Source organism: Rhea pennata, chromosome 6, assembly GCF_028389875.1.
Source record: "Rhea pennata isolate bPtePen1 chromosome 6, bPtePen1.pri, whole genome shotgun sequence".
NCBI classification, from domain to species: Eukaryota; Metazoa; Chordata; class Aves; order Rheiformes; family Rheidae; genus Rhea; species Rhea pennata.
In genome coordinates, this window is record NC_084668.1 from 4,684,184 (window position 1) to 4,711,963 (window position 27,780).

At 37.5% G+C, this 27,780-nt stretch overlaps 1 protein-coding gene across 16 annotated transcripts in view; it reads left to right on the forward strand.

Annotated features, from left to right (window-relative positions):
- The window catches only part of GTDC1 (glycosyltransferase like domain containing 1), a 189,060-nt gene that overhangs the window by 99,480 nt on the left and 61,800 nt on the right, over window positions 1–27,780 (forward strand). For 14 of the 16 annotated variants that reach the window (XM_062578883.1, XM_062578885.1, XM_062578886.1 and 11 more), the window contains one exon: window positions 1,217–1,390. The exons of the other annotated variants lie outside the window; for them this stretch is intronic. In XM_062578883.1, coding sequence (XP_062434867.1) covers window positions 1,217–1,390 — 174 coding nt within the window. The remainder of the gene's footprint in view (window positions 1–1,216; window positions 1,391–27,780) is intronic. 16 annotated transcript variants of the gene reach the window in all.

The following is a 27,780-nucleotide window of genomic DNA, read 5'->3' on the forward strand; positions in this document are numbered from 1 at the left end:
AATATTAGGAATGCGAAAACATATCTTCCCAGTTTCGCTTAGAGGTTTTGGAGACAATTGAAAGTGGAAAGTGTTGAATCTTCAGGTTGGTGTTTTGAATCATTAAGAAGGAGAAATCTTCTTCTTCATGACTCTAAAGGGTTTATGTTGTACTGGTGATAAACTCACACTTTCAGCAGTGACAGAAATTCCTCCTAACTGCTCAGGCAGGTATGATGACAGGATCTTTCTAGTAAGCCAGCAAAACGCCGAGCCTCCGGGAAAAAAAAAAGTTGGAGAGATGAGGCTTAATGTACAAGACAAGCAGAGATGAAACTGTTTGGAGCCTTTGCTAAATGTCAAAGAGCAGCACAAAAAGCTCAGGGCTCGTGTTGTGTCATGTGTAAGTCAGTTCAGCAGAGGTGACTGGATTGTTGGCGGAGATTTGAGGGAAGCGCAGGGTTAAAAATCATAGGTGGGGGAGCGTGTGGGATTTCAGAAAACATTTCATCTCCCACAGCCTACTTGAAAAGGATTCTTTCTCTCTCTAATGCTTTTTTGCCTTTCCTGCTGACTCCTGCTGCTTTTGTGAGCAGTGTCAGTTTTCTTCCTTGACCAGACAGTGGTGAGATGCAGTGAGGATGAATGACAGCCTCTCACCTCAAATATACTTTTCACCAGCCCAGTGACTTATGAACACATGTCCTCAATGTATCTTATGACCCATAGGTCTGTATTACAATATATAACATATTGAGAAAACCAACTAGCCATAAAGCATTTCTTACCTCTGTAAGAGCATCGCATGTTTGCCAATACAGCTAAGGTTGTGTCAGCACTTCCTGGATAAACTTCCAGATATTTCATTTTTTTGAAAGCTTTTCATTTCTCCAGACTGAGAATCTCAGTGGAGAAATAATACCTAAAAGATCATTTAACCACATCTTAACATTATTGTTCTTGTTGATTTTAAAACATAGTATTAAGGAAGAAAACATCCTGTTCATATACCAAATTACTTTTCAAGTTTTTTTGATGCTGTATGCTATATTATGTATTTTATGCTTGGTAAATGTACTCTTAATTGAGATTATGTATGCGTAAGTTAAAAAAATAAGTAATAACATACCATTCCTCTAATATTCTCTAATACCTGATGCACTCCAATCTTGTTGTATTGTTTGCTTGTTCTTTTCTCCTAGCAGTAAGTTTCATTAATCTTAACCACTTTTTACAGTTTGGTTGCTGATGTTGTTGTGTTCAACTCTACTTTTAATATGGAATCATTTCTTACATCTATTGGAAAATTTATGAAGCTGATTCCTGACCACAGACCTAAGGATTTGGAAAAAATAATCAGACCAAAGTGCCAAGTTCTTTATTTTCCAGTCAAATTTCCTGATGTGAGCAGGTCAGTACATTTTCCATTTCATAAATTGTCTCCAGTCTGTCAAAACTACCTGTTTATTTTGAAGTTTTAACCATTCAGTTAAAGCAATAACATGCAAAAATCAAGTGATTGATGCATTGATTTCGATAATCAATTTATACACAGGCTATTCGGGTAGATGCTGATTCACCAGCACTGGCGTGAGTAGTTTTGCCAAGCATGGTCAGTTCGTGTCATACGAAATTATATAGTTCAGTGAGAATAATTTCCCAGCTCACTGTTAAATTGTTGACCGTTCCTCAGCTCCATATACTTGTTTCCATAGAGGAGGTCAAGGAGGAGAAAGAAATTCTAGAGGATAGTAAAAGTGTTAAGTCTCCAGTCAAGAAGCTGTATTTCCCTTGGTATATTGTACTGGGATTTTATTCCCTCCTCCCTCCACTACCTCTTACTTTATTGCCTTCCAGATAGGTGAAAAGCATTTCAGAAGCATAGAGCAGACTTGCATATTTTGGCTTTAGCTGCAGTTGTAGTTGCTCTTCAGTCTTCTTCAGTTACTCTGAAGGACGTTTTTTATTGCCCTTGTTTCAGAGCCCATCTTGAAATTAGCAGTGGGTTATGTGGCTCAAAGGGAACATTCGCTAGATCCTTTTCACTTTTGATTAAACCTGGCACAATTGTTTCTCCTATTATAAGGAACTCTCCTCCCGCTGAACAGGAACTTTGCTTCAGTGGGACCAATACTAAATAGAGATAATACGATTCTGCAATTTGATTATACTCTTAAAAACAACATGATGCCTGGTGCATTTTTTGCTGAAATAAGGATAGAAAGCAGTGTAATGACTCTGCAGGAGTCTGGCTTTTGATATGACAGTAAGTTTTGGTCCCTGACCAGCCTGTACTTGGAGTTTATTTCAGAGACTGAATGTACATTTGCAGTAGTTTTGGTCAGAGAGTTTTCTAGTACAGGCGTTAAGGTCATGTGCTCTATTGAGATTTACATTGCAGATTGCATTTAAGGAACTTGGAAAACATGGTATTTTAAAGTACAGTTGCAAATAATTTAAAAATCAATATCTAAAATTAAGTGTTTAAATCTCTGGTTTTGGCAAATGCATTAAATTCCTCCAGTGGTACGCAGATGCTCCTTGCGTGGCAGTGGAGGTTAGTACCAGCGTATCTTTGAGACTCTGCTGTTGCTTCTCCGACCCTGTTTTTAAAGAGTGAGGAAGTGCTGTGAATGCTTAGGATGACATCGAGCCACTGTAAAATGGTCCTGTGTTGTCTGAAATACCTTAGCCCTGAGGCCAAAGACTAGTTTTAGAGATGAAGGTATGATGATACCATTTTACACTAACTGAGGTCTTTTGGACTTGTCAGCCTTGGCAGATGGGGTCAATCCAGACTGGTCCTGTGCCGTTGGTGTGTGCCGCGGGCCCTTGCCTGAGCTCTTGGCCCAGAGCGGGAGGTGATTGAACTGCTCGGTAGTCTCCTCTCCGACTGGTAGAGCGGGATCATCTCATCTTACTGTATGTTCTTCTTAACAGCCTGCTTCTGTGTTAAATCTCATCTTACAAAGCGTGACACCTTTCACGTTTTTATTGTAGTTGTGGCACTTGAAATTATATCTAAAAGCTATTTTCTGTGGCAGATGGACAAAACCGAGATGTTCTGAAGCGTAGCTGTGTGACCGTACAACTTTGTCAGCACAGCAATTAGAAACACACATTAATATCAGCTGTTACTTCTAATACAATTTTTATTCAAATGCTAGCTCTAGACATTAAATTCTGATTTTTAGACAAAAAGCAATATTGTAACCGAAGCATAGGAAAGGATTGCTTTTGCATAACTCTGAAGTTCTTTGGGTTTTGACCTTCAACTGCATCCAGTATTTACTATTTCTTTACAAGATCATGTTTTAAATAATGTTGAATGCACCTGTGGCAATTGAACGCTGTTTATTAATTTAGACTGTATTACTATAGTGACTGAATAGAGATAAAGGAGAAAAAGGTTAAGAAAAATTGTGGCCAAGCTAAAATTTATAAAGCAAGCTCTTAGCCCAGAGTGTTTTTCAAGTTATTTTCAAATGGTAATTTGCTTTATCCAAACCAAACTCATACAGTGTAAGTAAGTGATTATTTGCATGACTGACAATCATTTCAATGCCTGCAGTCTTTTTAAAATGCATAATTTTGCTGAGATGTTGGGAAAATATTTAAAAATTCTGAAGGCAAAATAACCAGGGTGATTTTTTTCTTTACTTTGACCTCTTTTATTTCGTGTGTGAATGTCTAAGGGTATGTTTGTGTCTTAAATGTAATTCTTATTCGGTCTTAGGAGGGAGCTGATCTGACCAAAAAAGCATCCTCACTGATATAATGGTGATAGCTTTAAAGATTATTTTACATTAATATTGTCATTTGGGGCAAAATAAAAATAAATACATCTAACCCTTGACCAGAACAGTGTAATAAAGAAGCATGTCACATGAGTAAATCCTCTAATGTGTTTACCTTTAATGTAATTACCATAGATGATTAGTGTATAAAATAGCACAATCAGCATAGTAAATGATCATGTAAGAGTGAAGGTATAATGATGGATTGATACATTTTGGTGCAGTGGAGAACTTAACCTTGGAACTGCTTTTGAATACTGTTAGATGTACCGTTACACGTATGCATACTATGCATTTAGATGTTTCAGATGGCCATCTAATCACCATTTTTTTTTATTTTCCGGGGGAACTTAGTGATGCTTTTTTTTTTTTTTTTTTTTTTTTTTTATGAAATACTTCTTTTAATAAAGGGTTGTCATAAGGGCACACAGTGGCATTCCCAAGGCACACAACCAGGCCACGGTCCTTATCTAATGATGAGAAGAGACGGAAGGATTTGAGGCTTTAGCAGAATAGAAATTTTACTGCCCTAACCCTCCTGGTTTCGGGCTGTGACGATGCCTAGTTTGCACGGTGCGTTCTGTGGTGCCAGCGCTGCTCCACACACGTGACAAATACTCTGCCATTTGCTATTTCAAATTCTCCGCTTTATTCGGTCTGATGAAGTATGTTATGTAGAAATAAATATATGTCATTATACTTTTAAGCTTACAAACAAGTAAAATGCCAAGCTAAGGCTGTCACTTCGTAGTGCATAGGTACTGCAAGGGCTGTGGAACGGTAGGTGATTTTATATGCCATATGTGCTAACATACTTCTTAACAACACTTTGAATTAAGTATGTTGTTATTCAGACTTACCTTACATTGCCGTTTGCTACATTTCAAATTCTTTGGCATGGTGCTGTAAAAGAAATGCTGTTTTTTTTTTTGTCTATATAATCTGTATCAATGTCATATATTTTTATTTTGCAGTCCAAAACTAGGGCCCAAGAACAAAATCCCCTTTTTGCTGATGTTGTCTTTTGTACGTGCATCTCCAAATGCCAGTGAGCATCACTGGAAGAGCAACACCCCTAGCAGTTCTTTGCTGATATTTTGTTCTAATTCTCTCAGTCTGTCTGAGACTTTGGCAGTTGGCAAAGCTGGGTCAGGCTATATATATTTATATATATACTCCTTGGAATTTGTTGCAATGAAAACTGTAATACAGATTTTGGTTATTATTACTGTTCCTCTCATTGTAGTTTATCTTTGCTATTATCACAGAGTGATAGAAAAAGAAAACGTTCTTATAAGCAAGAATGAAGTAAAGTTCCTAAGGGCTCACAGTGCGCGCTGGAGTAAGGTGGAATACTGTAAAAGGCATCAGGAGAGGACTAAGATTACAGCAGAAAATAACAGGCTGCTTTTTAAGTGGGACTTGTTAGTTGATATCTTGTACTATCCACATTAGATATCTTGAAGTGGAATTAAAGATTTTAGAATGTTGTTTCTTAATTTGTTTTTATAACACAGTACAGTTAAGGGGGCATTTTCAATCATTTTATTTTATATTATTTAGTTGTATTGTAAGAGAGGCAGAATTTTCCGGTTTAGAGAATACTTCATGGCCAGTCAAGGGAGTTCCAGAATAAAGCACAAGTTTTTAAGAGACACTGACAGTATCTCTTATACAGAAACCAACTGTCAGGAAATGCCTGGTTTTGGTAATAATAATAATAATAAAAAAAGAGGCCACTTTCATCATTCAGATCAGACTTGCAGTGCTGAGCTTCAAACCTTTTATAGACAACTAAGGGTTCTCCCTTCCTCTGTAATCATAACAAGTTTCAATAGCTTTGCTGTGCTGGAAAAATGCAGGTGCCAATGTTGAGGGCAAGGCTCGTATGCAGGAGAGCCCCAAGCTGTAGATGGGCACTGGGGACACGTCTGATGCTGATGTTAGTGGTTCTAGTGGTAGCCTGGGCATCTCCGTGGTGCCCTGCACTCTGTTTCATAGGCACGGTCCCCACACCACTGAAGTTTACTGGTGGTTACTGTAATTAGTGCCATTAGACTGCTCCATCTTGGGGCTTGCAGCTGAAGAACCAGGTGATGGAAATTACTCCCCTGAATGTCTTTGCTCATCACCTGCTGCAAGAAAGCTTGGGAGTTATGCTGGCATGCTAAGAGAAGCATGCAGCGCTCACAGGATCTGGGATACAACACCAATGAAGAGGAGGGTGTGATATTGGTGTAAAAACTTGCATGAAATGGAATCTTTCAGTTTCTGGTGCCGTGGATCAAAGGTTGGTACTTTCTGTAGCTCAGGCCTGAAAGCTAAGAGCAGAGAGCTGCAACTACAGCAAAGGGTGGTGTGTTGAACAGGGATGTTGGAGTAACCCTTTCTTGCTTTGCTTTTCCTTCCAAGTGTGCTTTTTTGGCCTTTGGGGGGATTACCTCTGCTCCAGATGGGTTTTCTGGAGGTGGAATATGCCAGTATCACCCTCAGCACAAGCCTACTGGTGCCCTCCTAGAGGAGGACATGGCTGAGCAGTCTGCTGGGATGTATTTATTTTGCAAAACTTCCTAAAACTAATTTCTTTTTATCTATTCAGAGACAAAGAATAGTTTTCCTGATTCTATTTATTTGTCATATAGGTATTGAACTAAATGTTATCATAATAACCATTTAGTCTCACAATAGCTCGCAAGGATACATAAGCAGAATTCTCTGTACAACCTAGTTTTTTATTATGTTGGGTACTCACGTTGCATGCAACACATTCCCCTAAAACTTGCATTTTGTATTTACAGAGAAATTTCTCTGGAGAGTTAAGGTCTTGTAAAACATTCTTGTTCTACAGCATGAACGAATTATTATACTCTGGGGCATTAAAAGTGAAGTGTACTGAAGAAAAGAATTTTTTCATTAAAATGCAGTTTATATTGATAAAACAGATTACTAGCATTTGATGAAATGTGAAACTTGGATCTACCCATATCGCTAAATCACCAGTAGGTTTATTTTGGCAAGAGGAATAGTATGTAATGTATATCAGGACCAATCATTATACGGTACCTGTTAGTTTTGTATTAGATTAAATTGTCTTTCACTGAAGTACTTGGAAAAAAAACTACTCTATCTGTATCTTGAAGTAGCAGAATGTGGTAACTAAGAATATTAGAAAATAAAAGCTGTCGTGTTATCAGTTTTGGCACAGTCATTTATCAATCAGTATTTTAAACATTGACAAGTGGTAATTTAATAGGGAATGACCCTGTTGGCAGGAAGTTCTAATGACAGATGATGCAAACTCATTTATCACTATGGGGCTGTGCTGGCTTCTTACCTTTCTCAGTATCACAGCTCATATTTTCCAAGTCTGGGATGTGAGAAGCCACAAAGGGCAGAACCTGTGGCACCAAGCCTACAACCACTCCCATCTAATCTGATTAACCCTTTCGCTGCAAATTGCGCTGTCGCATAGCTTGGATGATCTGAAAGTTCTGATGCAGATTTAAATCCCACTTATTTCCTAACTGGTATTCATAGTAATACTTGGACGCGCTCTTTATGCAATCAGTGCTTGGAAGCGTTCAAGTTTTTTTTGCTTGTGTCAGTCTGAATGCAAACTTGAGGCACTTGTGCCTGGCTTTCAAACCCAAGCCGCATTCTAATAATTAATAGTGCATTTCATTAGGAGGCATTAAAAATATTGCATGCAGTATCCTATACAATGGGCAGCTATTATTATTGCCATTACTACATTGAGAAGGAAATTGATGCATTCAGAGGTTTAATTGATTCGTGCATATTCATGTAGGAAGCCAGGGGTAGAGGCACGACTGGCTTGGATTATTATGCACTCCCATGCATAATAATGTCACTGTAACTCGTTACAGACTTCTCTGCTGTGGTATACGTGGACATTGGAAGTGGAGGGACATCAGGGGAGAGGAAATGAGAATGACACCTTTGTCACAAGCTGATATGGATGGCATTTTTAATCCTCCGAGGAAGAATCAATAATATTGTCATTCAGCTATACTTACTCAGAATAGAAATCTTCATGTATTTTAAAATTAATTTCTGCAGTACAGAGTTTTCATCATCTATTTAATATTATCCCATTTTACTCATTCTAAGCCATCGTAAATATAAGCTTTTTTAATTTCTGTACCTCCCTATCTTATTTCTCCATTTATTCTTCTTTTCCTTTTCCAATAGAATCTTTCTCTTGAAGGCTGCAATTGGGTTAAATATCATCCCCACACTGGATGATTCAGACATGAAATACTTTCAAAGTTTGCATCAAATCATTGTAATGAGACTCAGTGAAGTTTAAATTTAATTGGTTAAAATTGTTGTGGCAGACTTGTAAAGTAAAGCTGGTTTATCTTCTGTTCAGAGTGGAAAAAGGCTATTGATTAATGGCAGAATCCTACAAGATGCTAAGTACCCTCATTTTCACGGCAGGCCTTTGGAGCTGAGGGTGCTTGATGCCCTGCACGATTGTAACTAACACAGGTGGAAAGAGGTGGCATACAAAACTAAAAGCTGACGGAGTTGTGTCCATTTTTTTTTTTTTTTTTTTAATGGGCAATTCTGTGCTTACTGAGTTTTGCATTTCAAAATACTGCCCTTCAACATTTGAACGTTTTTCATTACAAAATTCATGAATATTACACAGAAGCAGTATTTTTTTTTGTTTACAGTAATTTCATGCTTACAGAATTCTGCCAGACAAGACAGCAGTCATATCGATTATATTTCTTAGTTGCTACATGAGGCAGTGACAGAACCTCTTTTCTAAATATTCTCTACTTTCGTTTTTGTAATAAATGAAAATGGAGGTAGGGAGTATGCTAAAAATGCAGAAGAAATGAGGAATAAGGAAGAGTATCTAATTTTTTGGAGATTTGTCACTGAGAATACAAAACATCTTCAGAAATTATTCTTAGGGCTAGAGGGAAATGAAGTAATCTCTGTTTCTAGTCGGGGGGAATGGCTGTACCTTTAGGAAAAACCTGTGCTTGATCTTGAACCAGTATCAAAAAAAAAAAAAAAAAAAAAAGGCCCCTTTAAATAAAACTGATGGACTCATAAGTAAGAACAGGTATAAAGCTTTGAAAATTGATGTTAAATATAAAAATTTAAGTGAATTGGATGTGCTTTGAGTACTGCGTGTGCTGGATTGCAAGTGACCAATTTAAGTTATAATTTCAGTTAGATACTGTTAGATAGGAAGGGATCTAGAGAAGATACTAAGATGTTCTGCAAGTTTCTATACAAATTTCAGAAAACAAAGAATAACAATAAAATTAGACTATGAAATACGTAAAACTGTAGTTCTAAGATTAAAAAAAGAAATCTGAAACTCCGGCGTCCTATGGAAATGACCTTTATGTAATCTATAAGAACAGTTTACTACAGATGTTTATACGTAACCAAATGGAATGAAGTTAAATGATTTTTAATTTTGCAAAATCATAGATAATTTCTTTATTATGCAAGGAGTATTTTAATCTGTTTAGGGTTCTTTCAGTTTTGCATTTGCAACTAGGAATATTTAATATTTTATGCTTTGGACATTCCCCCGCTTGATTGTGACTCCCGGATGAAACAATCCTCCTCTTCTCTTTAAATAATTCAAATAACATACATTTAAAAATACGAAAATTCCAACATAAACCTACCAGAAGTGCTTTTAAGGTAGGAAGCAATTCAACTTTAGTGTTGAAGAGATACATCTCTAAATAGAAATGAGAGTTCATCAGAGTTTTAGGCTTACAGGCACTACAACGACAGATTGCCCCTATTTTTGCTAATGCCCAGCTAGCCATGGAACTAAAGGTGTTTTGTCTCACCCTGTCACCAGAACCCTCGTCTTCCTAATCGTCCTTCCTTGTCAACGCATAGTGATCAGCTTGCAGACAGGTGAAATTTTGGCCTTTTAAATAAGGTTGTTTTAGTTCTGCTGTTGTATAGAAACTACAGGTGTCCTAGTGCTGCTTCTGCACCAGATGAGTAGACTTTATTGTCAGGTTTCTCCATGCTGGGTTTGATTCCGGTATGTCCCCCTTCTCCACCAGAATACTTACCATGGCTGCTGTGTAAAGGAGTTGTGTCTTCATTTCCATGACTTTGCCTCTCCAGAAAAGAACATCCACAGAAATGTTCTTTAAAACCTCTCAGTGGTAGTCATCTCCAGCTGGTTCTAGTAGCTCTTTTCTTAATCTGTTAAATAGACAAGTTAGTGGATCTTTTTGTCTTTTTGCTCATTTTTATATGCTAAATTATGCTGGAGCCTGGAGAGTGTAGAGAACCCCCCAGGTATGTAGACCAGAAGGGATGGGAGCTGATGGGACCTTGAACATGCTGCTGGAGATGGACCAAGCAACAGTGTAGTTGTAGCATACCAAGTGGAAATAAAACTCATGTGATTCCTACATGCAACAGAAGAGATATTTTCAGAAAAGATGAGGAAGTACTGTTGCCAGTATGTAAAACGCTGAAAAATTTTATATAGTTCTGGTCATCCCAGCTCAAGAAAGATTAATTTAAACTCTGGACAGGTTCAGAGAATTGCTGCTCAGATGATTAGGAGAATCTGTATTATGAGAGAAGATTAAGAGAGTATGGTTCATTTGTCCTAGCAAAGTAAAGGTTGAGAAGGGGATGTATGTTAATCTTTATAAATACAGTCAGAGGATAAATGCCAGGGAAGAGGAGGAATTATTTAAGTTAAAGGATAATCCTTACAACATCCACTAGGTGTAAATTGGTCATTATTAAATTTAGACTGGAAGAAGAGTGTTTGTGTGTTTATGGGGTGGTTGTTTATTTTCTGAATTTCTTTTATTGAGAGGGCATGTACTTTTGAAGTGGCTGCTGAAGCCTGTATACTATTTTAAGAGGAATTTATCAAATTCATAGGAAGGGTGGTAATAAACAGTATAGGAATAGTCCTGGGCCTCTAATTACTACAGTAATTATTACTCTGTTAGTAATTAGAGTTTGAGATAGACAGTTTTTGAAGTTTGCTATGATGATATCTGCAAAAGGAAGATGGAAACATCTGTGGAATGGTCCCAAAGGCTGCCTTCAGTTTTGACATGCTAGTGTGGAGACCTGAATTACTCTGTGAAGAAGCTCATGTATTTCCAGTGACTATAAAAGAAGCAAAGGAAGACCAGCCAATTTTGTGTAGTGTGCGCTGGATTTGTCGTATTTCATTAATCTGGTGCCTCATAAACAAAAGTTTGTTCTGGGAGGTATGTTTTGCTCATATGCTAAACCACTCACCACATTTGGGATCAGCGGGAAGTTTTAATTGACAAGAGTGATAATGACCATTAATAGAAGGGAAGAAGCGAGAGGGATGTTTTTGCCTTTATTGCTAGAATCATCTGGACACTTTCCCATTTTTAAGAAAGCCATACTGTGGCCAGTCCGTTTGATCCCTTCCCTTCTCTTCTCTTCTCTTCCTTTGGCACTCTGTTGTTCCTGAGGCATCAGGCTGCTACAGTAAATTTTGTGTGTGTTGTTTTGTGGCTTATGATGTGAGTATGAGAGAGGAGAGGATATAACCTGAAGAAGGAGATAGGAATGGGATCTCTTGTAGGACCTTTTTGGACTAACCACATGTAGTGTGACCGCGTGTCGTTGTGGAAGATTGGATTCTGACCTCGGTGAGATCCAGTCTGACCTACCTCAGAGTAGGCTGGCAACACTTCGGCATTTCATGGTCTTTGAGGGCTTCTAAAATTCAGAATAAAGGGGCATCTAGTACTCTATGTCATGTGTTGTGAGCCCTTAAATTTCAGCCAGATGTTGGGGCCAGCTTCCTAGGCTTATTTAATATGAGCATTAATCATAGCTGAGGAGGCATTTAGCTTGCCTCGTTGTTGTCAGATGCATGTCGGAGTATAGGAAGCCTTAAACGATGCTGAAATACTTCAGTTAGACCAAGGCATTTTGGTATTCAAGAGTAACCTTTTAAATAGCATCAGGCAGGAGAAGATTCAAACTGAAGTGCTACCAGTGCAGTGATAACTGCACAACTTGGGAAGATATTAGGTGAAACAGTGCTGCAGTAGGAACATAACACTTTATGTTATTCGGACATGATATGTAAGCAGCCTTTCGGATTTTGCCTCAGTTACTTTTGCTCACTGGAAGCATTTGGATAAAATCCTTTTGTTAGGAGCTCACTGGAGTCAGAGTGTTTTTTTTTTTTTTTTTTTTTTTTTTTAAATAAAACTTTGTCATTTTGATGAGTCTATATGGTTTTTTTTATTATTATTCTCATCAGTTTAGCAGTTTAATACTAAAATTGCCTCAATCTGCACTAGAAGCAAATGAATCGCAGAAAGAAATTTTTATCCAGCAATTCCTTTCACTCACTGAAATTTTATCTCTCTTTCATCAAACTTCATCACAGGTCTTCTGGTTTCTCTGTCCTGAGTTCACTTAGGTTATCTGCAATCTGATTTTTTAATTACTGTTCTGGAGTTATATGCCTATATATGGAAGCGAGAGGATTTGACCCTTTTTGGGTGCCAAAACTATGTTGCTTTTGTTGAAGGATTATCTGTTGCTCAGAATTCGTGGTAACCAAGTCACGAGAAAAGAAATAGGTAAAATTTTCTTTTCCTTTCCTTTCTCTCTTTTCTTTCTTCTTTTTTTCCCTTCCTGGCCGTGCTCGATGCGATGCTAAAGTTGCACGAGCGTCGCGGCCCTGAGCCAGCCCGCTCGGTGGCCGAGGCCCTTCCCGAAGCGCTCGGCTTCGCGTTCGCAACGGGCCGGTCCCCGCGCTCGGGCTCGCGGTGAGGGCCGGTCGGCCGCCGCGGAGGCCGCGCGCGGGCTGGAGCCCGTCTGCCTGTTTGCAGCAGGCGATTTGCCTAAGCTTTGATGCGCAGTCACTTTCTGACAGTTGTGTATTTCAGCAGTGAGCAATGTAAACTCATTTTGCGAGCACTTTGATTACTTGCGCATAGCAGTGCCCATGGCATGTGACAGAGAAGAGCACTCTCTCCACTAATCAGATAGATATGCTTCAAGCGTATTTACACAAAATAATGAAAACAGCTGTTAGATACCTTTAAACTTGAGTGTGTTTTGTTATTAATCTACTAGCCCGTACACATGACACTATAATTCTTCGCTCACTCAAGTTGCCTTTAATGACACAGTAATAAAACTGAGAGGGATGAAAGTAATGGAATTGTAGAATGTAATGCCTCAATTGTTCTACAGTGTCTTCCTTTTTGCCAAAATAAACCACAATTAGGTCCATATGGTGTTTTGAAGTTTTCAAGCAATGACCCTAATAAAAAGTAATGAATTTCTGACAAAAGAAAGCATGGTGCGCTTTTAAGCAGATATCTTCGCTATTGATCTAGTTATGATTGCAGACTGATATGCTAATAGAAGAAGAAAGGTTCAACGTGCCTGGTACAAGCACTTTCATTTGCGGTTTATTTTATTCTCATGAAATTCAGATTGAAAAGGTAGAAACATGTTGTAATCCATCGGTTATGACTCCCTTTTGAAAAATCTACTATCAGGAAAACAAATGGATTTTTCTGGAGAAAAATGAAGTTTGAAAGCATTTATTAACTCTGAAATTTTAAAAGCACTTGGTAACTAGAAAGATGCCTTGCAACTGAGGAAGCTGTTTTGTGTCGGTATGTGAAATTTAACTTGAACGCTGATTCTCTCCTGAGGTCCCAGTCCTTTGTTATTTATTTTTGCCTCTTTAAACCATTTCATGGGGGAACTGGAGCAACACTTAACTTCTAATCTAGACAACTAAGCTATCTGCTGAGCAGAGAGTAGGTTTGTGATAGCAGGTAAGACAGTGAGATAAGTAAAGAAACAGTACTCAAATGCAGTTATTAGTGAGGACATCCTGCTCAGCCTTAGTATATAGTGCAAACCTATGGGCAGCCATCAAGAAAGTGTGACGTGACAGTATTGCAATTAAGTAATCATGATGTCTGAACTATGGATAATCTAGTCATAGTACAGAGACAAGAAAGCAGGCTTTGGAGACAGATACTCAAATGTGAAAAAATGCAGGGGGAGCAAATGAATTGCTGTTTTGGTAAACTTTCATTATTAGTAGCATTTGTTGAGTAAATGTTACGTCCGCACTTGCATAGTTCTAAATGACTGAATAGAAGAAGAATCTGCTGAATAACGTACATTATCGATAATATTTCCCTGCAAGTACTGTACTTAATGTTGAGCAAGACCTATAGCTTTCCAAGATGAAAGTATTCTAAACAACCTTGAAATAAAATCCACCTTGTCTGCCTTTGATTGCCTCTAGAAATTGTAGTGTGAGTGGCTCTTTCACTGGTAAATTAGGAGTCCATTTATCTACTGGATTAATTAATCTATTGCTTGTTCTCTAGTTATTGAGCAGCCTTTCAGACCTCGCACCCTGCTCTTTACCACTACACCTTTGGAAAATGGCGTAATTTTGACCCTAGTAACTCTTACAGTTTGTCTTTATATTTCAAGATCTATAGCTGTTGATAACTCATTTAGTTTGCCATCTTTTACAGTAGAGTAATCCTCCTCAATCTCCTTATCTATCACATATTTACGCATGAGTATTTTATTCATTGTAATAGTGTCTTGTTCATGGGTAGAACTTTATCCTTGACACTGTATCCTACTTGCAAGCAAAGTAAATGAATTGCTGTTTATTTCACTACCTTCCTTCTTTCTGAAAATAGATGCTCTTTTCTAATTTCTCACCTTCTTGTACTTGGCGCTTCAGTGAAATTTGAATCATTAATTTGTTCTGTTGCAATCCTGTTTAGTAGCGTTTGGCTGGTTCTTAGGTACTGTGGCTCCTCCTCTGGAAGAGGGAGTGGGCTGTAGGAAAAACAAGTCTGTCTTCAGGTAATGTGATTGGTACTTCTCTGTTGTTGTTTTGAATTCTAACCAGAGGAACATAAAAAGTGAAAAATCCCACCTTACTTTCTGTAATTAAAATATAGTTGATTTGATTTTCTTAACTCAAATCTCAGTATTAAAAGCTTTAAGAAATAGTCTTACGCTGTGAAAGAGCATGTCAAATTTTAGACTGGATTAAAAAAAGAACACAGGAATGTATAAAGAATTTATCAAGCATAGGTAGCCTAGCAGGTGAACGTGTTTTAAATAGGCCAGTATCTATAGTCGGTTGTAGATAAGTGAGGGAGAACTTCTCACCCTGAATAAGTAGGTGCTCACAAAAAGCCGTTTGTAAGGCAGCTGTGTTTGGAGAGTTTTGCATGGGTCATCATGTACCACTCAGCTTTTGTGATTGCATTAAATGTCATTCTTGTCACAATTAATAAAGAAAATGTTGAAATATTTTTAATACTGAAAAGGGGCCTTAAAGCTGAGGATAAGTATGTAAGCCTTCAAATACTTAATTAAGTCCTGAAGCACCTGGATTTATTCATTAAAATATAAATAAGTTAATTCTCCAAGGCCTTACTCCCTTGACAAGTCTGAATATTTTTCAGAACATTTTAGAAATTCCAGCTTGTTTTGTACAACTCAGGTGGAATTGTTTTAGGTTGCTAAGTGCTTCAAGGTTCTTGGTACTCCTGCAAAGGCTTGCATAACCTTAGCTCCATAACTTTGAAATCAGAAATTCTGCCTCTGTGCTGGCCCACCGCGGTTTGTCCTGAAAAGCGGGGACGCCACCCTGTATTAAATGTGTACTTTAGTTATTTGATAAAAGCACCCCAAACACTCTAGTTCCTTCATCACTTGCATAGTGATAGCAGCAGGACGTTCCTGTGGCTTTCCAGCATGTGAGAACAGTGCATTCTGTATTACAAAGCATTTACCAGCTATAAAGATAAGAATGATGTGAAGATTTTGATGTTTAACATCACTGTGCTTGAGTAACTATGGGCAGTTGTATAGATGACTGACTACACTTAAAGTAGGTTTTATGAATCTGCGTGCATGTTTGCAAGACTAGGTCTTAACAGTAATTGTTGTTTTATAGAGCAGTTATTAATAGACCAGATTATTGCCTTGTAAGTCTCATGTAAAATCAAGTTTTTGATAAGGAAAGGCAATTTTTAATCCTTCATATAAAACCTAAAAGTTGTCTGATTCTTGATTCTGGTGATGCATTTTTGTAAACTGGTATTGTGACTTTTATTTCCATCCTTCATGTCAATACGTTCAGGCTGCTTTAAGTGCAACGTACGTTATTGCCTGGTGATCAGAGATGGTGATTTTTAGCAGTAGATCGAGGGGACAAGTTTAAGAAAACATTTATTGTACTATGTTTTGGAAACATAAGCTAGCTGTAGAGGTTACATCCTAAATAGCAGGAACTGGTACGGCAGCATTTTAGTAAATTGGGATATAAACAAACATCTGTTGCAGGAATGTAGAAATGACATCATAAAGAATGTATGCAAAAATTTAATTGAAAAAGAATGATGCGGAATTGCAGCATGACTTTAAGTCTAAATTGATTTTTGCCTTCAGAGTGAAAGTGGGATTTTTGTGCAACGTTCCAATACTATAAAGTATTTAAAATGTAATGTGCTATTAATGTACCTAGAATGTAGGCTCTGGGTCACCCAATAAGAATAGTAGTTACAGTAATACAGTATATGTAATATGCAATTATCTTGACAATAGTTTTATTTTTTCAACAATTTTGTCATAAAAGAGCAGTAAGATACAATGAATTTGATTCATTTTGTGTGTGTGAATCATTTAATAGGCCATTACATCTACTATATTAGACTCCATTCTCTTTTCAGAGCTTTTCATTATAAGGCTGTCTTTAATGGAAAGAAGTTTAACCTTCCCTCCCAGATAGATTGAACCCCATAACAGTGTAAACATTCTCATTATAAAATAAAATCCCCTTCCCCAAGGGCAGCACTATAATTATGTTGCAGAGTATTGTACAAATGTTTCTCTTAAAAAATGTTGTCTCATTCTTGTCCTCAAGTTTTTATCATTTTCATTTATGATGAGAATCAATAATACTTTTAAATTGTAATTTAATAAAATAAATATGATCTGATTATTTTTTAATTTTTGAAGTTATTTTAATCAAGTTTGAGAAGAAGTCATCAGTAAAATTGCTGTTGATTTATAAATAGGATAATTAGAGGCTTTCCTCCTAAGTACTGCTCACTGGCATTGTGGCTGTTTTTATTGCCTAGTCAAACCTCTTCATTCAATTTTAAAATTGCCTTTTGAATGAACTGCAGTATGAGCTTGCCAAATAGTGTCACCATTAATACCTTACCTCCTCTATTTCATTGTCCAGTCTGTAAATGCACAATAAATTGTTTGATAAGGAGGTCAATGAGGTTGTACTGGTTTTTAAGTGAATTACAGCCAAACATTTCAGATTATGTCACACGCTTGCCGTTACTGTAGCCCTGTGTTTAAAGGGTAGTGATACAGCACTCGGGCGTGCGTTCTGTGCAGTTACTTCAGGACTAAACACGGATCGAGGTACGTAGGTACTTCACCAATCTTTATATAAAGAGCAGATGAGGAGCTTGCGTTTTATTAATTCAGTATACAGTTCTGTAATGTCTTTGTCTAAATTTTCCGTAGAGTGATACACGCCACGTATTCCACAAAGATGAGTTAGGACAAAGATGTTTGCAGGCAGCAGAGTGTTTCATTCCTGCTTCTAAAAACCAGAGCGTATTCCTGGAAAGTCCTAACACTTCTACTACAAGCCTGTTGAGATACTAGGCAGCAATTAGCTTTGCCTGTGTGTGTGAACTCATCGCTTCCAGCGCGCAGACAGCAAGTCGCGCGGTGTCTTTGGTGGCCTTTCCAGACGCTGGTCCGTCAAGTTCTCCCGCAGATCCGTGGGACCACCTGGCTGCCGCTGGCATCAAATGTCCTTGCTGGGGGAAGCTCCGACTTCGGTGCTGCTGTTTCGTTCTCCCCTTGCAGAACGTTTTTGAAATAGAAACGTAAAAGGCAAAAGTAAGAAACTTTGTGCTTGTTGAGTCTAAAAGAAAGTCTGTTTGTGTGCGTCGCTGCCTTTGTAACAGAAGGAATGTTTCTTATGTTTCTGTCTTCAGACAGTTGGCACACATTTCATCTCAGCAGCTGCTTTCTCTTAAAGTGCAGTAGAGTGTAGGACTGTAGTGACACTAGCATTAATACTTCACATTCTGCTATCATATGCTGTCACTGTGAAATATGGATCTAGGTTACATGTGTTTGCAGACTTTGTACTGCTGAATTATGAAAGCTGACTCCGTTGGAGGATTGTGTTGTATTCAGAGACTGTGAACTGAACAATAAATGAATGCAGTAAGAGACTTGTAGTAATACACACTAGCCTCCTTTTTTGGCCAGTTTGAGCCTATAGCTTGAAAACGTAGAACAGCCAAATAGAACTTCATTTTTGACTTAGGTAAATGTATTTCAGGAGCGTCTGAATATTTCTCTTGTAGGCACCTTTCGCTTGCTGTCGCCAACGTTTGTTTAAATACTATTTTTAAATCCCATTCTTCTGAACAATATGAACTATTGCAGATGAATAAAGAGTAGAAATGCTGGTGCTGTGTGGCAGAAAGCACAAGACAGAAAATAAATTATTGGGAACAATTAGTTACTTTGTTATCAAGAATTAGTGTAAACCCATAAATACAACTCTGCAATTTTTTTATTGCCCAAGTGTGTCTGGATAACTATCAGAGGGATGGAAAGCTGCATTCCTCTTATTTCTAAAGGTAGAAAGTTAATACAGACGTAAATAAAAGCTAAGATGTCCAGAGTCATTGGTTCCGCACGGTAATGCGTGAATACACGTGTTGCGCGTAGGTACCTCGGGGACACTGTCCTGATCCTGCTGAAGTTACCTGGCGTCCAGTGAAGCCATTGCTCATGGCACGTGATAGCGGGAAACTGAAGGGTAGCCAGACTGGATGAACAGGAATATTTGGAAATAATTTTACAGAAATGCTTGGCATAAGGAGCTGGTGGATTATCTGCAAGCAGATTCTAGACACAGACCTGTGCACGGTTTTGGTACAGTAACAATACTTGGACAAAGTTTCACTGTTAGTATTTTATGAACGTGTTGGTTGTAGTAAGATTTGCCTGGTGCTTGAAGTTCTACCAGTAACTGATTTCCTCCCCCCTCCTTAAATTAGTAGTCTTTAGGTATTCATAATTCCAGTGTTGATGCTATGACTACACGTAGATAATCAGACTTTATACTGATTACGCGTTTACCACCACTGAGTATCAGGAAGCCAGAACAGACATAGAAATCTGGATTTTGAATACCAGCATCAGATGTGACCCCCTCTGTTGATTTGCATTTTTACCTCTTAGCATTAGCTGCGTAAAGGGAATAAACAAGCGTACATGTTCTGATAGTGTTAGATTACGTCCCTGGTAGATGGCCTTTAAACCACTCCTCTTTAGGGGCTTCCAGGTGGCAGAAAAAAAATATAATAGTCGTCATTCGCATGAATGATCTAATGCGCCGAATAGCGCTCAGGAGTGTTACGGACATTGCGCAAGAAGTGTTTGGTCTTACTGAGCTTGTTTGCTACTCCTTACATGTTCTGTATCTTAGGTCTTAGCACAGATGGGATTTTTAACGTATGCATATTGACTCTTACGTGAAGTAGTTGCTGTCCCGCCATGTCCCGAGTTAATTCTGATGTTTTTCTTCTCTCTGATGCTCCTTTGGAAAAGTGGCGGTGTGTGTGTTTTAGGCAGTTCCTGGACGTCGAGGCCGGCCGTAAAACCCTTTGCTATTGTCAGCTCGCTCCCTGGCTTCTTTTAAATTGCATCGAAGTTCATTGTAAGTTTTAGATATGTTTGTCAAGAATTAGCGCAGACTACAAGCCATGCACTTCTGATTTTTGTAATCTAATAGTACATCGTGCGGAGGTGAAATACCTATCCGATTTTAGCAACAGAATTTAACCTCTTAATGAATCAAGCTGAAGGTATCGCAAAGCTGTATGTGTAATAAATCAAGACGGTGCTGTTCAGCTACTCACTCAATTTCTCTGCAGCAAGCAGCTGTGTCGTCAGTCTTCCCTTTTGTGCTTGTCTTCAAGTATGTAGAAGCTTTCCCTCAAAGTAAGATTTATTTTTTCACAAAGATAAAATGATAACTTCAGCTTTTTCAGCCATTTGCATCTGCTTTTTTTTTTTTTTTGTCAAAGTGAAGATAATTTTCTCAATCTTGATCAATCTGTGGCCGTTCCTTGACATAAAGAACGAGGATAATGTGTTGATGTTCTCATTAACTAAACTATTCTATATTTTATTACTTATATTAAGCTTCTCAATTTCTTTTTGTCAGAATATTTCTGTGACGTGAGAATAGAAATGATAGTAGATACATATTTTTTGAGGTTTTTGAAATTTCTTTGAATATATAAAATAGTATGTAAAGCTACCATGAAATTTATGGAAAATTCATCTAGGGGTAGTATGTTGCACTATTTAGGAAGTAGAGGTGATTTACTTCATGTCTGATTTATATGATTTAATAGTTAAAATGTATAGTTTTTAGAATACTAATAATTATGAGAACATTTACGACAAAATTGACACTTTTCTATTTTGTATTTTTTTTCATTTATCGACATGCTAGAAAGACCTTCACATTTGTTATTTGTTGGAGCTTTTCAGTGGAGGAAAAACTCCTTTTGTTTTAATACAAAACTTGCTTATGTAATTTCTGTGCATTTTATAGTATTAATTATTAATACTATTAATATAATTAATAGTACTGTTAATATAGTAAATATATAAATATATACTATAGTAAATAGTAATACTATTAATAATATTAATTAATGTTCAGCATAAGCTGAACATAAGCACTGTGACAACTTGCAACATTTCTCCTGTATCCACTGATTAGCAGTTCCTTTGCCATAGGTTATGTTCTAACCTATGTCTTTAATCACCACCCGTACCATAGGGCAGCAGAGAGAATCTGCTGCCCCTTTGAGAACCTCTAAGAGTTTGTCTGAAATTTAACTCTTTACAGATTGCATCAGAATTGTAAGTCAGCACAGCAGCCATAGTATGCAGCATAATCCTTAAAATGCTCAGCTGAAGTGATAGGAAGCAAATCTGTACCATGGTTCATATACTGTGTATTATTTGTCGAATAAAATGCACTGGTACCTGGTGGTGGTGTGAGATGGAGTAGGGTGGTTCCAAAGAGCGTGATCTATAAGTTAAAGTAGACAAGGTTTTTAAGTGTATGAAAAGTAATGGATATTAACTGGTTTTTATCTAGCTTGATTTTTTTCAGTCTTAAGATCCTGTAAATAATTAAAATGGATGTCTACTAAATCAGGACTTGTTTAGTCCTATTCCTTGAATTAGGTTTGTCTTGTAGAGCTGCATGGAAAAGCAAGCTTGCCATCTTCAATGAAGGGTCATTGGGGAAAGGAGTAGGAACTATCAAGGAAGAAGGGAGGGCTTTTCTCTCCAGGAAAGTATGTTATCCATTGCTTGTGGTTTACAGGGCACTCTAAAGGCCTAACGAGGCACGTGCTCTAGTTGGTTTATCAGCTTTCTACATTGTTCAGCTCATTACTTTATTTTTTCAATCCAGTTCTCAGTATGCTGGTAATGTATCTTCAGGTGCACATAAACAAGGAATTTGGAAGGTTTGGTAATTCAGGTTTGTTTTTCATTAGGTCCTTCAGAAATATACTGTTTCTCCCAGCAGTAGCTGGAAGGTTGCATAGGGCCAGTAGCTGCTTCTTCATCTGCACCTTGATATCATCATGCAAAACCAAAAACTCAAAGTCAGAAGCATTAAACGGAAACTTCATGTCAAATTAGCTGCTAAATTAGAGTTAAAAGCAAAATAAAATGTTAACACCTTGGAACAATGGGGCTTGATTACCTAAAAGCTTTTTGGAACAGCAGATCAACCAAGATGCATTATTGACTTACGCATATTTAGAATGTTGAACTGTATGCTACATCGATTTTGCCCTTTATATAAAGTCTTTACGATGTCTAAAAATAGATGCTGCAATAATGGAAAATGCAGCCAGATCATCTGAGAGTCGCGTGTGAAAACCACTCTCCGCTGTGGTAGCGGTTTCGTGAGAGCTCCATCGAGTGAGAACTGAGCTAGTCCGTGACGCGAAGTGCCTGGCCCAAGTGGGGCCCAGCCCAGCTGCTCGATAAGAAGTGCTTCTGCCTGAGGGTGGAAAGAAGCAGCAATAGCAGAGGGTAACATGAGGAGCTGAATGAGAAGTTCAGTGAGGTTGAAGTCCCCAGACCTGTAGATATGTGTGTGAATGGGTTCTCAGAGCTAGGTAAATTCTGGTTTCATTAACGGTAACATGTGCTACAAGTATACTAGGAAAGAGCAATATGTCGTTGACAAGTATAAAATAAAATATAAAATAATATAAAAGTATAAAATAAAAGCTTGACTTATGATAGCGACCAAGAAGACTGCTTCAGTGTTACCATGAAAAGACATAGATGTGGGTTATTCTACTATTTAGTTATATTATGACAGTTTAAAAGTTAAGGAGCTATGTAAGCTTTCCATTCCTAACCCCTCTTGGAGCAGAGGACCTCCTGGGAATGAGATAGGTGCTGATCTGCATTAAGGCTTATAAACATAAAGATTCTTGTACCTTTTATCATCAGTAAGATTCTCAGAGCTAATCTCTGAAAAACTGCGTGCTAGATGACTGCGTAACGCCCTAGGCACATGGTGAGCAAGGTTCTCAAGCCCCAAAGGATTCAACTATGAAACTACATTTCCAAATAGATGAAAAATGTTTGTCATCAGCTGATTTGACTTGGAAGACTAAACTGAAACCCTTTACAGGTGCATGCTCCCCCACATGTACTTCCTCACTCACAATGTCTGGAGCTTGTAGGAACCTCCATTCTCATATCTACCAATAATCAAGATTTTACCATTTTAAGCAGAGCCTGTTTTTGGAGAGGTCTAAGCCAAAGATGGAATTTGTCCCAGTTGACTTGTCTAAGATACTCCTAGACTGTACTGAGTCTTTCTTCCCTCACTAGGATTTCCCTGTTGTGGAAGATTCAAAGTGATCTCAAATGTGTAGGATTTTGAGATTATTCAGACAAATTGATTGATCCATCCTGTCTGAATCAGTAGCAAAGTCACTTTGATCTATTTAGGTTTACGGTTTATTAGCACACTCTATGAGAAGAGGAGGATCTCTTGCTGCTGCTTCTGTTATGCCAGTGCATCAGGCAGCAAAATACTTGTTATTTTCTATTTTCCTTGAGAATTCTAGATGTTAATCTGAAAGGTTTAGGGAAAAAAAAATGTGGACCCGGGCATAGACTTGTTTCCAACCAGCGCTGATGCCGCTGTGCAAGTACCCTGTTAAGTCAGTCTCAAAGGCAGGTGTCTTCGGCCATCACATATTCTGCTCCTATTGGAGATTGCACCTGCTGTTAGATCGAAGGGCAGGACTTCAAATTTGCAACAGTCACAAAGTGAATCAGAATCACATTTTCTCATTTAAAGCCAGCAGGATGTCCCATCATGCCTACCTCTTAATTAGATATTTGGTCAGCTTTCATTCATTAATGATCAATACTCTTGTTTCAAGTCACAGATGTATTTAGTCTTCAAATAAAGGGTCTTGTTATGGGCACTGCAGTGTCCAGCAAGGTTTTATTTTATATTAGCTTTTTAAAATATAACCACAAAACATTAGAATTATAACATAGACCTAAAGGCTCTTTCTAGCACAACTGCAGTAAGTACATTAAGCATATGAAAGTGTATTAACTATGACATGGATCCTTTAATTCTGAGAAATAAGCATATGATTCTGATAAATACTCCATTTTCTTGACTTTGTTAGTAATAGAAGTGGTATCTCCTATCTAAACCAAACAGTTGCCTGCTAAACAGATGCCTGCTTTCTGAATTGCCTTGGTTGGGTAACAGTTAGGCCATAAAGCTTGTCACCAAAAAAAAAAAAAAAAAAAAAAAAAAAAAAAAAAAAAAGGTATAGTACTGAGCTTTATACAGATACTTGTTTTTTTTTTTTCTTTCACATTTGTTATACAGCTAAGAGTACTTCCCCCCCATCCCCACCCCACCCCTGAAAGTTATGACTATAATCTTCCCTGTAACTTAGTCTGGCGCAAAAAGCATCGAGATCAACTTCTGTAAGTGGTTTATTTGATCATCCATGCCTAATGGTTTGTGGACCAGATCTTCAGCTGGCTTAAAGTGCTGCAATTCTATAGAAGTCAATTATAGTAATTTATATCATCTGAGAGTCCGATTTCTTCTTCCAGCTATATAAATTCAATCAAATAGGATCCATAAACTTAGTAAGTGCAAATTTATTTCTGGATTTTTCATATATTTTTGCAAGTATTAATGTCATCAATAACAGAAATAATAAGGGACAGTGTTTCCTCAGTGATTTCAAACCATGATGGTTTGAAATGATGGACATACAGGATAATTTCAGAAGTAGTGTTAAAACAGGACTTCTGGTGAATGGCAAGTAGAACAAACTTACGATATAATTATTTAATAAAATGTTGATAAGAGTCAGTGTTTTATATGCATTAGGAAACTTTCTCTTAAGAAACCTAATAATTTCAATCATATTAAATAGTAGGTGAATGGGAGTTGTCTTTCTAGACAGTCATAACTTATATGAGGTTTGTAGCCCAGATATGAAAATGAACTAAAAAAAAACAAAACAAAACAAAAAAAAAAAAAACCACAACACCTCCAAAACGTGTTATTTTTTCCCAAAGGCTGTGATTGGTATTGCTGCCTTATGATACATAAAGGAAACCTGGAAGGGATATTTTTGTTCTATGATTTTTTGTTTGTTTGTTTCCATATTACTATTTTTCTGCATTTTTAATTTTAAAGATTGTAAAATGTTTGGCATTTTCCATATCTCCTTGCCCAGAAGACTACTACATGTTAGTGTATTCACTTCCACCTCTTACCCTGTACTAGGAAGGGCTGTTGCAAAAGAGGGCAAACTGTCATCTGATTTCTTTTGTAGCTGGGGAAGATCAACACTGTTTAATAAATTAAAAATGGTCACAAAGAAAACTTCACCCAGAAAGCAGTTTTGTGCTCAGTTGCTCAGTTTTCATGTTTGTGTTTTTTTTTTCTTTTTTTTTTTTCTTTTCTTTTTTCTTGTGATGATGTGATCATTTCACTCCAGTTCTCCAATCACCACACGGTCTCCTAGGACGGACAAGACCTGAATTTCTAATGTGAAGATGCATGATACAAGCATGCTATACATTATAGAAAAGGAAAAAAATCCCTAGTTGTTCTTTTTTGGTTTGTTTGCATGCTCCTTTAACTTCTAAAAGAAAAGTTGGACCATTTAAAAATTAAATATAATGTGGAGGTGTAGCTTTTAGACATGTACTTTTTGATCTTTTTTTTTTTCTTTTTAGCACTCTAAATTCTGTTCCTAATGGAGATAATGCTGCATTTCTTTTTATATGCTTGTGTGCTTTACTTTTAGAACTATGTTTGTAGATGGAATCTTACTTTGTCCTTGTGCTAAATGAAATCTGAATTTTTTAATATATGTGAACTACAACATGCATCATCTTGAGAAGAGTATTTCCTAACTGAGTGTATCAATAGTAGATATAGAAAATAACAGTTGCCAGGTTTGCTCAGAGAATGATCAAAAATAATGGCTTACTTGCAGTTCCATTTAAAATTATTTCAAACAAGTGACCTGTTTTTTTAAAAAAAATAGAAATAGTGAAAACACTGAGAGGAACAACTAAGGATAAATATGTAGCTAAAATTATACATGGCAATAAGATTTTTTTTTTCCAGAGGTATAGATTTGAGCCTTAAAACAACTTCATATGTTTTCAGAGGGATTAAGTTTCAATATGTATTGACAGTAGTATTATTAGCGCAGTTACAGCAAATTCTTCCTGTGCTGGTAGCTAATATGGAGCATCACCTTCTATCTCCCTCTAAAAAACAAGCTACTGGAGCTTTGGCAGCCCCATGTAACCTGTCGGTGCATCTGATACCTTCACGTGTAATTCCAGGCTATGCCAGTGCTCAGAGGTATCTCCAGCAGCACTAATGGGCAGCTTTTTTTACCCGTTCTCTTGAGTATGGATCTTGGCATCTGTGATACTCAGAGTTGTTATTCTTTAATTCATGTCAGTGGTTTCATTCAGTCTGCTCCCTCAAGAGCTAGCTAGTAGTGTGAGCTCATGAAGTTCACGCACTACAGAAGCCCCACAGAGGTCAGTACTCTCCAAGTTGGCAGGAGACAGCTCAAGGACTTGGTTGGATAGATGGACTTCGTTGTGATTATTTTCCCTGTTGTATCTGCAGGTTCAAATTTAATCTAGGCAGAATGTCCTGGTAGAGGTGCTTGCTTCGAAGCCACAGTTCCTCCTTGCCAGAAGCGTGTCCCACTGCACTTAGCTGTGGGACCGGATGGCTGGTGTGGTGGCATCACCTCCCATTTGTGTTTGGCCTTTGCGTTAGAGCCTTATTCTTGGTCCCAGTGTTTGCTGCTCCTGATAGGGCTCCAGCACAGCGCTCAGAGCTGCCTTTGGATTTGGCAGAGCCAGGACCCAGCTGCATCTTCTGATTTTTTTTTTTTTTTTTTTTTTTTTCCATTTCTGCTCCTCTTTCTGAAAAGCACTGAATAGATTGGTGGAAACCAGATATAGGTCATTCTTGGTAGAGAGCTGCTGGATATGGAAGAGACTACAAGTTTGGATGCTTTTCACCCTTTTTATAGAAATCAGTACACTTTAGGGGAGGATGGATAGGTTTGTGGTTCTTCACCAGAAACAGTATACTATATAGAAACTATACAGAAACTATACACTAAAAGATCTTTTTAGAACCTCTGATGCGAATTTTATGGTGCGTTCTTAGTCTCCATTAAAGCAAGAGATACTAAAAGACTGCACTTGTTTTTTACAGAAACCTCCTGACAGATATTACTGGATATATTCTGAGAGTAGCAACACAACAGCAGCACAAGTTTATAAAGTATATCTGTTCCTGCAAAAACATTTCATGCCCATTTTCTTTGTTAAAGATGCTGAAATATTTAAAATCATGTCCAAGTTCTTCTTGCTTGTTAGGAGCCTGCTACAGTCAAGGCAGAATGTATTTTTTAAAAGTAGCTTTACTGCTGATTTTAGAAGTATAGCTGAATTTCTGATTCTTGTGACTTGGAGTGAATATAGTAACACCAGAAGCATAAAGTATTTTGGAGTAAAAAGATACCCTGTTCAAGTATTCTAATAATACTTTATCTTCATCTTACGACTATTCTAGACTTAAAAAAAAAAAAAAAAAAAAAAGCACATTTGTGAGAACATCACTAAACAAGTTGTTTTTTTATAATGTTTTCTAGCATAAATATTTTTGATAGTCAATCATGAACAAAACTGCTTGAAGAGAGGGTTTCTGTGTTGTTTTCTTGTTATACTCTAGTATCCTAAAACAAACAGACTATTACATTAAGTAAATGCTGCCCTTCTGCATGGAGCACGTGTATTTCCTTAGTGATTTGATTATTCCAGAGAATATGAAGCAAGGGAAAGCCATGTTGCTTTCTGAACTGACAAGTATGTCTCAAAATAAGCTGGAAAATTAAATGCTTAATATTGCTATTAAATGCTCAAATGCTATTTCAATATTATCTGTTCTCTTGACTGAGAAAATGAGCAGCTTAAGTTGAGGCTATAGTTGCCTTAAGTGGAGCTGAGCAATCCCCAAGGCATTTCAGGTTTGCTCCGACGATGAGCAACAGATACTTCAGGGAACTGCAAAGCAGCATTAACCTCCTCAAGTGAGAAGTGGTGCAAAAAATGGGTACAGACAGGAACTTTAACAGTATTTGGTGAATACGGCACATATCTGTAGAGAAATCCTCCCTTCTGTACAAACCTTTAGCTGCACTCCCCATATGTAAGAATGGCAACTTGTGAAAAACAAGGGTTAAAAAGG